Genomic DNA, 12,896 nt, shown 5'->3' with positions numbered 1-12,896 from the left:
CATCACCAACAAACTAACATGGTCCAAGCACACCATGACAGTCATGACGCGGGCACGAGAAAACCTATTCTCCCTCAGGAGACTGAAAAGATTTGTCATGGGTCCTCAGATCCTCAAAAGATCTAGAGCATCCTTACTGGTTGCATCACTGCCTCGTATGGCAACTTCTCGGCCTCCGACCGCAAGGCACTTGAGGATAGTGCGAACGGCCCAGTACATCGCTGGGGCTAAGCTTCTTGCCATCCAGGACCTCTATACCAGGCGGTGTCACAGGAAGGCCCTAAAAATTGTCAGATTCCAGCCACCCTAGTCATAGAATGTTCACTCCTCTACCGCACGGCATCAGTACCGGAGCGCCAAGTTTCGGTCCAAGAGGCTTCTAAACAGCGTCTACCCCCAAGCCATAAGACTCTTGAACAGCTAGTGAAATGGCTACCCAGACTATTTGCATTGCCTCTCCTCTCCACACCTCTGCCACTCTCTGTTGTCATCTATGCACAGTCACTTTAATTAACTCTACCTACATGTACACACTACCTCAACTAAACGGTGCCCCCGCACATTGACTCTGTACCGGCACCCCCGTGTATATATATTTTTTTTTACTGCTGCTCTTTAATTACTTCTTCCTTTTATTTCTTATTCTTATCCGTATTTTTTTAAATTGCGCTGTTGGTTAGGGTCTCGTATGTAAGCATTTCATTGTAAGATCTACAACTGTTGTATTCGGCACGTGTGACTAAAATATTTAACACTTTATTGGTTGCTACATGATTCCGTATGTGTTATTTCATAGTTTGATGTCTTCACTATTATTCTACAACGTAGAAAAATCTAAAACCCTTGAATGAGTAGGTGTTTCCAAACTTGACTGGACTGGTACTGTACATTACTTACGTATACCATACGGAATTTAAAGGAATTGCATTAGACAGTCATGTTATAAAATTTAGGCCATTGATGTTGAATACTGTATGTCTAATGACTGCTGTCCTCTCCCTCTAGCCCCTGCCAACTCTTCTGAGTTGTCCAGTAGTCTGGAGCAGGAGAAGTATCTTCAGGCCATCCTCAACTCCATCCCCGTCTACTTCAAACTGAACGGCAGTAACAGTCTGTCCAACCGCTCTCTCATCGGCCTCTCACCAGGTACCCCTGCTCTGGGCTCTGCTCTGGGCTCTGCTCTGGGCTCTGCTCTGGGCTCTGCTCTGGGCTCTGCTCTGGGCTCTGCTCTGGGCTCTGCTCTGGGCTCTGCTCTGGGCTCTGCTCTGGGCTCTGCTCTGGGCTCTGCTCTGGGCTCTGCTCTGGGCTCTGCTCTGGGCTCTGCTCTGGGCTCTGCTCTGGGCTCTGCTCTGGGCTCTGCTCTAGACTGGTGGTGTTCTTCCCACTCTGTCACTATTGTTTTTGTGTGTTTGTCCTCGTTCCGTCAGTGTTATTCTGCTGATTATCTTAGTAAGGTTTCCTCTGGGCCACTGCCTGCTATTTATGTTGTGTCCGTAGTGTTTGGAAGGAACTGCGGCACAATGTTGTGGTTATGTAAGAGGAACAGGACACCCAGGGGTCACCGTCCATCCATCTTCCCAGACTTCACCCCACCGCCAAGTGCCAGTCCAGAGAGCTGTGTGACCAGCACATACCCTACGCAAAGTCAGCGGGATTCTGTTTCCCATGTAACCACAATAGATATTTAGTCTCTGGGAACTGGATCAAAACACACCTTGAATCAATGTCTATTGCATCCATCTTCCAGCTTTAAGATCTACGTCTGCAGGGATCAAATTGTCTTAAAGAGAGAAATAGGATTCGCAAGGCTTGATAGCTTCAGACTTTCTGATTATGTTCAGATAAGCTAATTGGAACTTAATCAATGGGACACGATTGTCGGGTGTGAACCCAAGGCTTAGGCCTAATTTGAAACACAGCAGTCAGTGTTTTTCCCCCTAAATGTAGGTAATGCATCTCTCTGTTCGTTCACCTAATTTAACTCTTACGTAATCCCTCCTTGTGTTATCATTTAAAAATGTGTCCTAATCTCCCAGGTCTGTGTCCATTTTGTGACTTATCTGAGACGCACTGTGGGGTAGTTATGTTCTCAGATCCTGTGTCTGACAAATATAGATGGTTAGTCATCCAGGCATGGTTTTCATTCCTTGTCCTCTCTGGGTCTGTGTTACTGTGTTTGTCCTGGTTACAGCTGAATGGTGGTGTTATCCCCATTTCATGTCTGTGTGTCCTCTTCAGGCAGTGAAAGGAGGACATCTAGAATACCAAAGATGGCCCCCGTCCATTTGGACATGCCCTTCTCCAACAGCTTTGCCAGAGGAGGTGAGTGCTGTACCCACGTGTCACTTCCTCAAAGTCCAATATATCACACTGCAAATGCAGTCCTGGAAACATACTGGGCCTCTTTTGGTCTATGACTCAGCTTTGTTACCTAATTGTACCATGCCAGATAAATGTGACCTAGTAGTCTGGTATGTCCAGTGAAGATGTGTCCTAGATTTTCTGGAAATTATAAGATGTCTGTTATTGGCATGCAGCTGTCTGCGTAATGGTTTATCTTCTCTGGAAGTTGAAGTGCACAAGTGTATTGTTAGGTTAGTTGCCACTGTTCCTGTAATATTCAAACACAAGATTGCTACACCCAACGATGACTTTCACGGTAATTGCCAGCAGCATTAAGTGGATTTTGCTTTGTCTTCTAAATAATCTTCAAATATTTCAAATAACATGGGGCTTCTGAGGGATTTTGATCATCGTCTTTGTTTCAACACAACACCATGGTCTACTATGTCATGCATGTCAACCCTTATTCTGTTCATCTCAAGACTGAATTGCAAATTAATATTTACTTTGGTATTCATATCTTTCTACCATCCAACCCTGTGGGTCTCTTAAGTTTGGAGCCTAGCTCCCCATGTCCTGGCCCCTTGTTGTAACCACCCAGGTGACCTTATGACTGCGTGCCACGCTATGTTGCCCCTACGGTTGGGGGATTGAGTGTGTGCTGGTATGTTATGTCCATCTGATATTGTGATCTTTCTGTGCCCTTTTCCTCGTCACCCCGTACCCATTACCTGCCAGTGCTTGGGTACAGGGATAAGCTATTCACTCACTCAAACCAAAAACCTGCCACTAAGGGGATCATCCAAAATCAAGGTATAGTGAAAATGTCCACTCTATTCAGATCTCTCCCCCCTCTTACTCCACCCCTCTTTATTAACATCTTCGTTTTATTTCCTGGTCATTGATCCTACAGTGGTTCGTCCTTTAAAAGTTGCAGCGTACTGCAGCACAGGTTCCGTGGTGCCGCAGAATTTGATGGCACGTTATTTAAGTGCCAACCACTGGTACCATTAATGCTAGTTTGACCATCGGATGCTTTGAGAAGCATTTGAGAGCCTTCAATAGTGGCTGTACTAGATAATTTAAAACCTGGGTTTCCGTCAGGATGGAACAGAAAATATGGCGCTGTACAACGTGATGGTCGGGAGTAGGCTACAGTACTTGGCTATTTAGCTAAAGAATCCCAGTGTCGTGCGGATACGCGGGAGACGGGCTCAATTTCCACAACGGGGAGGAAGGAGTAGGCTATCTTTGTAAATAAGAATTTGTTCTTAACTGACTTGCCTAGTTAAATAAAGGTTACACTAAGAACATAACATTTCTAATTGTAGTCTAACCAATTCCCAAACAGAGATTCCGTGAAAATAAAAATCTCATTGATTTATCATGCTTGTCTCAGAGCAGCACAAAACGATGCTAAAATAGTTGGAGGCTATTGCTTGAAATCCTATTGCTTCTAACTTCAATATGCTCTTTAAATAAATAAGCCCTACATCACTTTTAACATCACATTACTCAACACTAGTGAGACTCATGTCGCCTATGGTAGGCCTACAGTATATTGAAAAATATGATGTGACTCTCCTCCAATAATTACATTTAGAGGATTGGAGGATTTTAAATTAAAACCAAAAGCCGCTTCATGGGTCTCCCGGTGGCGGCCGGCACGGTATCTGTAGCAACACATTTTGCATTGTGATGCAGTGACTTAGGCAGCTGTGCCACTGAGGAGGCCCCATCCACAAAGTATCAAAATACAGAGAGGTGTTGGTAAAGGTATATTGTCCTGCTAATAGCCCATAGTGTACATGGTGTCCAGGTCAAGATAACCAAAACAGTTTTTAATAAATAAATATCAGAAAGAATGTTGGTACTTATTTATTTTGATCCAAAGCCATGAATGAGTGAGTCACTGAACTATATGTAGGCTCCCCTATATGACTGTGCCATCAACTTGATAATATATAATGTTATTTTGTTTTCAAAAACACGAAAGTGGGTGATTGAATAAAGGCTTAAATAATATTTGTAAAGGCCAAAACATTTATTTCTGTTTTTAGAGGGAGAGAAACACTGGGCCAGTTGTGTGGCACCCTATGGGACTCCCAATCACGGTCGGATCTGATACATAATACTTTTTGTGGTGTTATGTTTTGCCTTTTCTGGTGGATTAAAATGAAATTGCAACCAATCACTGCCGGTTTTGATACAGCCAACCTAACTTAGAAATACATGTGACAATGGAATCCTCCCCCTACCCTCCTAGGTAAGTCTATTGTCCAGCTACCTGCTAATAGCCATAATGGCGCTGTACAACGTGACTGTGTGTTTTAAGAGTATTTACCAGTAAGCAACCATTTGTTACCATTTGTTACCATTAGACAACGTTGTTCCAATATTTCTGTAATTCAGTGATATTTATTCCATCGTAATTTCTTATGGATCCGTAACGATTATTAGTGCTACCCAGTGTGGCGGGGTGGGGGTCCACCCTCCCCCTTCCTCCTCCCTTCCCCATGAGCTAGGTCTATCTTCTGTGCGCAGCTCTGCGGCCCATCCTGCGTGCTTTCAGTGGATACAGCTGGAGAACTACAAGGCAACCCCATTGACCAATATATATTGTCATGCTAATAACATAGTTAATAATATCTGTGAGAATATCCATGGGGCTTTTTTAGAATTCTAAATTAATAATAATCTTAGTTTAAAAAATAAAATTTTGTAGATTTCTGTTTAAAATAACAGAAAATGAGTGGGGAAAAAGGTCATTCTTGAACATGGGGTGAGACATTGTTACTAATTTGTAAATAAAGACAGTTTGTTATTTAGAATTATTTCTGTTTTTAGAGAGAGAGAGAAACCAGCATCTGTAGCAACACAGCTTGCACTGCTATGCAGTGTCTTAGACCGTTGCGCCACTCAGGCGCTGTACAATGTGACCGGTCGGGAGTGAGCTACAATACTACAGTAAGAGCAAAATAATCCTAAAAAATAATAAAAACCTTAGTGTGACAAGTTTTAGTAAGTAATACTGAAGTCGTGCACAATTATCAGTTTCTATTTAGGTTTGTCACCCTTTCATTGTCAGTTAGAGACACAGTAGGACCCAAAAGCATAACCAGTGCTCTCCTAACTCCCCCTTGCCCTGGTCTGAAGCAGGGTACCGTACTAAACCACAAATTACCTTTTAAGTACCGCAACATAATCACAACTTGTAGTGTATTGTATGTAACCCACGCTCCTGCATCCTGTACCAGTTAAAAACGTATCCTGTGTCTGGTGTGCTCATCTCTCTTTTGAGTAATAGAGAGTATCTCTGTGGAGATTCATAGAATCACCCATCACTTCCTCTTTTGATACACTTGGGCAAGGCTGTGGTTCTTCTGTGCTGGAAAATAATCTGACTGTGGTCCACTTCAGGGTAAATGTGGTCCACTTGTCACTGAATGTGATGTCTCAGCAGTTGTGGATGTGGTCAGTCAGCAGTCTTGGCCCAATGGGAGGTACTATGGGCTCAGCTCAGTCATGACAGGCAGCTCGGGAATGAGGCCGCTGTGGCTTAACCTCTGCATTGTGTTCAATGTGTGTCTAGCCGTCTTAAGGCCAGATTGGATTTAGAATGTTAGGTACCTGCCTATTGGTTAATGGTTTGATTGGTTTAGAGCTCACTCTAAATTGTTGTAATTGATATCCTGCAGTTTAATTGGACGATGTACTCAATGCCAAAGCTGCTTAAACACTAAATGTGGTGTCCTTTTCCTTATCTACCTACAGCCTGGCTCAGACAGGGCCCCTGAGGGCAGTAACAACAGCATAAGCAAAGTGGAGGAAGTATGGTTTATCACAAAAAGTTCTATGATATACAGATCTGTATTGTAGTTATCTTGGTGGTCGTAGTTTGTCAAAGAGAAATGAGCATCCTTCAGTTTCTTCCCCTTGGATTAGTGAATGAATACATCTGTGCCCGTAGATTTAGAGTCCAAATTCTATTCTTCAATTTATCAATGTGCTATAGTCTTTATGTCATTATGTGCCATTCTGTCATTATCATTCCGTTATCTGTTTCACCGGTATGGTGGTCTCGGCTGTTTGTGCTTAACCAACCCCTCTCTGAGGAGCGCATGAGTATTAGCTAGCACAGGCTAGTTAGCGCCTGTGCGTTTCAGCCCTCTACAGGCCTGCGGTGCCAACTCTAACTGTACCCCTCTCTCTCGTTCTCTCTCTCGTTCTCGCTCTCTCTCATTCTCTCGTTGCAGGTGTCTGGGCCAGCCTGCGTTCCAGCAGCCGCTTCAGCCAGCACCCTTCTGCAGCCGATGTTGGTGCCAGGCTGGCAGGAAAGGATTTGGCGCCCCCTGCAGGCAGCGAGAGCCTGCATGCCCAGCTCCTCAAACAGCAGGCTGCCCTCTACATTTTTGGAGAGAAGTCCCACCTCAGGGTAAGACGAGAGCTGGGTCCAAACTTTTAGGGGATGATGAGTCCATAGAGTGTGTGTGTGTGTGTGTGTTCAATGTAAAGCTTTGTTGTTATTGGGACCTTAAGTTAAAATTCTCAATAGGGGTCTAGATAGACTGTGCCACAGAGTTATGGCGTATTTGTCTATGGAAGGGCTGGTACATTTTTACAGGATCCTGTAGATGGGGAATCAGGTCACTCCAGTCTAGAATGTGTAACCACTGTTTTGTTCCAGCAGACTACATTTCCAAACTGATAAGGGGACTCTTGATTGCAATTAATCAAAATGATGATTTATTATTAATACAGTCCCACATCTCTGATAATATTACTTTTGGACTGTTGGAACGTTTTGCTCGTTTCAGTGACTTGTTTGAGTGGAGCAATGTGTGTCTGTGTTGAATGTGAAATTGATATTCTTTTCCTTGGCTAGAAGAGGTTATAAATAAATGTGAGCGTGGTGGAGTCGCCAGCTGTACGGGTGGCTGTGATTGGCCAGTGGCCACATTGACAGAAACAGTCTTCTCTTAAATGAAACTTCTACATGTCTGCGTCTACTTGTGATAGTTGACTCTTTGGGGACTGTTAATTTTCAATGACATTTCTCCTCTTTTGTCAGGGCTTCAAACTGGACTCTACTCTGAACTGTGAACTGGTGCCTGTGGACTTTGCTGACACGCGCCAGATCAAAGGTGCCTTTAAGAAGCTGCTGAGGGCCTGTGCTCCGAGCGCTACGTCTTCAGACACACAGGACTCCTTCCTCAAAGCCCTGGAGGACTCTGAGTGGATCCTCCAAGTGAGCTCCCATCACATACACAAATACACCAACACACACTCACCAATACACATACATACACACCCTCCTGTGGTTTCCACAACAACTCACTCACCCTCAGTGAGAGATCTGTAAGAACGAGCCAGCGGCGTGATCTCTATGATCTTCCTGTGTGACTCATCCTATATTCCCTCATCTTTTAAGCTTATTTCCCAAGGGAAATGATAACGATACAAACAGACATGGAGAACTACCAAATTGTTATCATAGTGACCCTCGCAGCCTATGGCCCTGCAATGAATGTGTCATAAACCACAGAACAATATTTTCTAGGAGAAGCCCTGCTCAGGCTTCACACCGTCTTCACAGGAACAGCTTAACGGCATGAACTGACTGTGTGTGTGTGTGTGTGTGTGTGTTCCCTGCAGCTTCACAAGCTCCTGCAGTTGGCCCTGATTTTGGTGGAGCTGCTGGACAGTGGCTCGTCCGTCCTGCTGAGTCTGGAGGATGGCTGGGACATCACCACACAGGTGAGCCTCACGCACGCACACACACACCGTTTCCCCCCCAGCAGGAGTAGTGGAAGAGGGGGACTGGGGAGGTAGAAGGGTGGGTAGGAGAGAGAGGGGGACTGGGGGTGTAGGATAGGGAGGGACTGGGGAGGTAGAAGGGTGGGTAGGAGAGAGAAGGGGACTGGGGGTGTAGGAGAGAGGGGGACTTGGGATGTAGGATGGTGGGTTGAGAGAGAGGGGGACTGGGGAGGTAGAAGGGTGGGTCGGAGAGAGAGGGGGACTGGGGGTGTAGAAGGGTGGGTCGGAGAGAGGGGGACTGGGGGTGTAGGATGGTGGGTTGGAGAGAGTGGGAGACTGGGGAGGTAGAAGGGTGGGTAGGAGAGGGGGGACTGGGGATGTAGGAGGGTAGGAGTGAGAGGGGGACTGGGGATGGGTGTGAGAGGGGGACTGGGGGTGTAGGAGTGAGAGGGGAACTTGGGATGTAGGATGGTGGGTTGGAGAGGGGGACTGGTGAGGTAGAAGGGTGGGTAGGGAGAGAGAGGGGGACTGGGGAGGTAGGATGGTGGGTTGGAGAGGGGGACTGGTGAGGTAGAAGGGTGGGTAGGAGAGAGAGGGGGACTGGGGAGGTAGGATGGTGGGTTGGAGAGGGGGACTGGTGAGGTAGAAGGGTGGGTAGAGAGAGGGGGACTGGGGAGGTAGGATGGTGGGTTGGAGAGGGGGACTGGTGAGGTAGAAGGGTGGGTAGGGAGAGAGAGGGGGACTGGGGAGGTAGGATGGTGGGTTGGAGAGGGGGACTGGGGAGGTAGAAGGGTGGGTAGGAGAGAGAGGGGGACTGGGGAGGTAGAAGGGTTGGTAGGAGGGGGGAGAGAGGGGGACTGGGGGTGTAGCAGAGAGGGGGACTTGAGATGTAGGATGGTGGGTTGGAGAGAGAGGGGGACTGGGGGTGTAGGATGGTGGGTTGGAGAGTGGGGGACTGGGGAGGTAGAAGGGTGGGTAGGAGAGAGAGGGGGACTGGGGGTGTAGGATGGTGGGTTGGAGAGAGTGGGGGACTGGGGAGGTAGAAGGGTGGGTAGGAGGGGGCTGGGGATGTAGGAGTGAGAGGGGGACTGGGGATGTAGGAGTGAGAGGGGGACTGGGGATGTGAGAGGGGGACTGGGGATGTGAGAGGGGGACTGGGGATGTGAGAGGGGGACTGGGGATGTGAGAGGGGGACTGGGGATGTGGAGGGGGACTGGGGATGTAGGAGTGGGAGGGGGACTGGGGATGTAGGAGTGAGGGGGACTGGGGATGTGGGAGGGTAGGCGAGAGAGGGGGAAGAAAAGGAAAAGAGACACCTCGGCTGAAACTGACAAGTGAAACGTCTACACCAGGGGTGTCAAACCTATGGGCTGAGGTCCAATCCATCCCGCGGTGGTTTGAGTAAAAAATCTAATTAAAACAGTTGTGTGTTTGTGTGTGTGTGTATAAAATCAGCAAAAAAAGAAATGTCCTCTCACTGTCAACTGCGTTTATTTTCAGCCAACTTAACGTGTAAAGATTCAACAACTGAGACATAAACTGAACAAGTTCCACAGACATGTGACTAACAGAAATTGAATAAAGTAACAGTCAGTATCTGGTGTGGCCACCAGCTGCATTAAGCACTGCAGTGCATCTCCTCCTCATGGACTGCACCAGATTTGCCAGTTCTTGCTGTGAGATGTTACCCCACTCTTCCACCAAGGCACCTACAAGTTCCTGGGCATTTCTGGGGGGGGGAATGGCCCTAGCCCTCACCTTCCAATCCAACAGGTCCCAGACGTGCTCAAGGAGATTGAGATCCGGGCTCTTCACTGGCCATGGCAGAACACTGACATTCCTGTCTTGCAGGAAGTCACGCACAGAACGAGCAGTATGGCTGGTGACATTGTCATGCTGGAGGATCATGTCAGGATGAGCCTGCAGGAAGGGTACCACATGAGGGAGGAGGATGTCTTCCCTGTAACGCACAGTGTTGAGATTGCCTGCAATGACAACCAACTCAGTCCGATGATGCTGTGACACACCGCCCCAGACCATGACAGATCCTCCACCTCCAAATTGATCCCGCTCCAGAGTACAGACCTCGGTGTAACGCTCGTTCCTTTGACGATAAACACAAATCCGACCATCACCCCTGGTGAGACAAAACCGTGACTCGTCAGAGAAGAGCACTTTTTGCCAGTCCTGTCTGGTCCAGCGACGGTGGGTTTGTGCCCATAGGCAACGTTGTTGCCGGTGAGGTCTGGTGAGGACCTGCCTTACAACAGGCCTACAAGCCCTCAGTCCAGCCTCTCTCAGCCGAGCTCTAATGGAGGGATTGAGAGTTCCTGGTGTAACTCGGGCAGTTGTTGCCATCCTGCACCTGTCCAGCAGGTGTGATGTTCGGGTGTACCGATCCTGTGCAGGTGTTACACGTGGTCTGCCACTGCGAGGACAATCAGCTGTCCGTCCTGTCTCCCTGTAGCGCTGTCTTATGTGTCTCACCGCACGGACATTGTAATTTATTGCCCTGGCCACATCTGCAGTCCTCATGCCTCCTTGCAGCATGCGTAAGGCCCGTTCACGCAGATGAGCAGGGACCCTGGGCATCTTTCTTTTGGTGTTTTTCCAGAGTCAATAGAAAGGCCTCTTTAGTGTCCTAAGTTTTCATAACTGTGACCATAATTGCCTACCGTCTGTAAGCTGTTAGTGACTTAACGACCGTTCCACAGGTGCATGTTCATTAATTGTTTATGGTTCATTGAACAAACATGGGAAACATTGTTGAAACCCTTTACAATGAAGATCTGTGAAGTTATTTGGATTTGTACTTATTATCTTTGAAAGACAAGGTCCTGCTAAGTTTATATTTTTTTATATATTTTTTTTTGGGGGGCATCCTCGATATACTTGAAATGGCTAAAACGAAATCGAAACTGTGTAGCAGTGATAATTCGCTAATAATCAACTAAATGAAAGCTAGACAGTCAGGAAGCATATAACATTTTTTAAATGATGGATAGAGGCCAATTTTGAAGAAAGATGATACATTTTCCCTCCGGACCTCGTTGAAGACTGAATCTGGCCCCCATGGCAAAATGAGTTTGACAACCCTGGTCTACACTTACAGATAAGGAAATAGGTCATCATATTATCAGGTCAAATACAAAGCTACGCCTTTAGTTTCAATGACTTATTTCCAAAGTTGTTCTGGCACTACACTACCAGACCACCTGATTAGTACACCATGCTGAAATGTGGTGAAACGATGCTGAGGCTGTAGGGCCCTGTGTCATTATATACGGATTTCAATCGTGAAAGTGCTTGTTTTTATCCTCATCAATTTTTTTTCCTGTTTGCTCAGCGTTTTGTCACATTTTTGCACTGTGAGCTCACATTTTCCATGCTGTCTTGCTAAGTAAGTGTGTGTTATTGGGGATGGCATTGTGTGTGTGTGTGTGCGCGTGGCCTCCAAATGTGTTTACTGGGCCCGTAAAGCCCAGGGCTAACGTGTAAAAGCACAGGCGCAGCCTCGCTTCCCGTGCCTGGCCCGTGTCAGGCCCAGAGCATCTTGCTCATCATGGTGGGGCCTGATCAGCCTTGCTCCAGGAAATGGGCTCCATATGCCTTGGCTCTTCAGTCTCCTGACCAACTCATAGACACCCAGCAGAGGTGAAGCAGATCCCTGTGTTTCTCGCTCTCCCCTCTTTCCTTTCTAATAGCCCCCTATTCAGTGATGGTGCTATGGTCATTTAGGAGCTCAGGTACCTTTTCAGAAAGCCCACTGTTTTTTTGGAGGGTACAATGGTGCACTAGAGAGGGAGTGCAATCTGTTTCCCTCATTCATTCCACATGCGTCAAGGCTCATCGGTTAACTGGAACAGCAAGGGATCCAGGCCAAGTGCCGGCAGCATGTGTACAGTCAGACGACACGCTCTTACAGAAATCAGCCCTAACCGTCCCACTGCATATAGAGGGAGAGGATTCAAACCACAGACAGGAAAGGTAGTGTAACAGAACAGGGAGAACAGAGGTTACTGGGTCAATAGAGCCCTTTGCTGGTCACCTACCCCTCTGTCACAGAACTCTGAAGTCCATGTCATGCCATCGACAGTTGGCAGCTTAGTCAGTCTTCAGTTTTAATAAAGGACTTCAAGAGTTTTTTATTTAAAAATTTTTCCCACCCTCTAACTCCCCCTGTATCTCTTTCTCTCTCTCGGTGTCTCTCTTGACGATGTTCTCTCTCTCTCTCCCTTTCTCTCTCCCTCCAGGTGGTGTCCCTGGTCCAGCTGCTGAGTGACCCGTTCTACCGGACTCTGGAGGGCTTCCAGGTGCTGCTGGAGAAGGAGTGGCTGTCCTTTGGCCACAAGTTCAGCCAGCGCTCCAACCTGACCCCCAGCAGCCAAGGCAGTGGTTTCACGCCCATCTTTCTGCAGTTCCTGGATTGCGTGCACCAGGCAAGCCTTGCACACCCACCTCCGAGGCCCACACCTCTTTCATTAACCCCCCCATCCACACACCTCTTCGCCCCCTCTCCTCCCTCTCACTCTACCTCCTCTATGAGCTCATCACATTCCTTCATCGAAGAGGAGAGACTCAGCTGTCATTATCTATGGACTCAGTTGAGTTTTTGTACTCTGCAATCCCCCCCAATCGGTTAAGTAATTTAGACAGAGTTGTACGCTGGGGAGTTTCAGCTGCAGGGCTGTTGCCCAGATGGTCTGTGAACCCCACGGTCAGCGCTGTGCTTTCCGTGCTAGTGTGTTTCACCATCCCCTATGCATTTCCTCAGTGTTTAGAGCACTGAGTGGGAA

At 47.3% G+C, this 12,896-nt stretch overlaps 1 protein-coding gene across 3 annotated transcripts in view; it reads left to right on the top strand.

Moving 5' to 3' along the window:
* sbf2 (SET binding factor 2) overlaps positions 1–12,896 on the top strand; it is a 165,648-nt gene that overhangs the window by 147,627 nt on the left and 5,125 nt on the right. The window contains exons 28-34 of one of the 3 annotated variants that reach the window (XM_024418812.2): positions 1,006–1,146; positions 2,239–2,322; positions 3,082–3,156; positions 6,600–6,778; positions 7,415–7,591; positions 7,999–8,100; positions 12,354–12,539. In XM_024418812.2, coding sequence (XP_024274580.2) covers positions 1,006–1,146; positions 2,239–2,322; positions 3,082–3,156; positions 6,600–6,778; positions 7,415–7,591; positions 7,999–8,100; positions 12,354–12,539 — 944 coding nt within the window. The remainder of the gene's footprint in view (positions 1–1,005; positions 1,147–2,238; positions 2,323–3,081; positions 3,157–6,599; positions 6,779–7,414; positions 7,592–7,998; positions 8,101–12,353; positions 12,540–12,896) is intronic. The other 2 variants (XM_024418815.2, XM_024418817.2) reach the window with 2 other exon arrangements.

Source organism: Oncorhynchus tshawytscha, linkage group LG04 (genome assembly GCF_018296145.1).
Source record: "Oncorhynchus tshawytscha isolate Ot180627B linkage group LG04, Otsh_v2.0, whole genome shotgun sequence".
Classification (NCBI taxonomy): Eukaryota; Metazoa; Chordata; class Actinopteri; order Salmoniformes; family Salmonidae; genus Oncorhynchus; species Oncorhynchus tshawytscha.
The sequence above is the reverse complement of the archived record's forward strand: the minus strand, read 5'-3'. Positions and strand labels throughout refer to the sequence as shown.